Source organism: Lipotes vexillifer, unplaced genomic scaffold (assembly GCF_000442215.2).
Source record: "Lipotes vexillifer unplaced genomic scaffold, Lipotes_vexillifer_v1.1 scaffold196, whole genome shotgun sequence".
Taxonomy (NCBI): Eukaryota; Metazoa; Chordata; class Mammalia; order Artiodactyla; family Lipotidae; genus Lipotes; species Lipotes vexillifer.
The window spans coordinates 887,056-887,543 of NW_006775077.1; the positions used below are offsets into that span (position 1 = coordinate 887,056).

General features: G+C 80.3%; 1 protein-coding gene across 1 annotated transcript in view; it reads right to left on the minus strand.

Annotated features, from left to right (window-relative positions):
• Positions 1 to 222, minus strand: part of ZNF236 (zinc finger protein 236) — a 93,513-nt gene extending 93,291 nt beyond the window's left edge. Inside the window, exon 1 of the mRNA XM_007449674.1 lies at positions 25 to 222. Coding sequence (XP_007449736.1) covers positions 25 to 222 — 198 coding nt within the window. The remainder of the gene's footprint in view (positions 1 to 24) is intronic.
• Positions 223 to 488: the final 266 nt, after the last annotated feature.

Sequence of the window (488 nt, forward strand, 5' to 3'; positions counted from 1 at the left end):
CGGTGGCGGCGGCGGAGCACCCACCCCGGCCCGGGCCCGGCCCCCGGCCCCCAACCCCAGCCAGCTCCGCCGCCCCCGGCCGGGCCCGCTCCTGGCGCCCACCGCGCCGCTTCGGGGGACTATATTCGCGCGGAGCGGCACAGCGCGGCCGGGCCGGGGCCGCTTACCGGTGTCGCCGCGCGCCTTGCTCTCCTTGGGCTTCGGGGGGCGGCCCCGCGGCATCGTCGGCGGCGGCGGCCCACCCCTCGGCCGCACACACACTCACACACATACACTCGGCGGAGCGCGCACGCGCGGGGACCGGACGCGGGGGCGCGGCGCGCACCCGGCCGAGCGGCGGAGGCGGGCGGAGCGGCTCGAGGGGACGCCGGGTCCCGGCCGAGCGCCCGCGGGCCTCACGGGGGGAAGGCAACCAAGCGAGCGAACGGGAGAGCTCGAACCGCGCCAACTTCGGCGGGTTCCATGGCCCGGCGGGCAGTGTTCGGGGC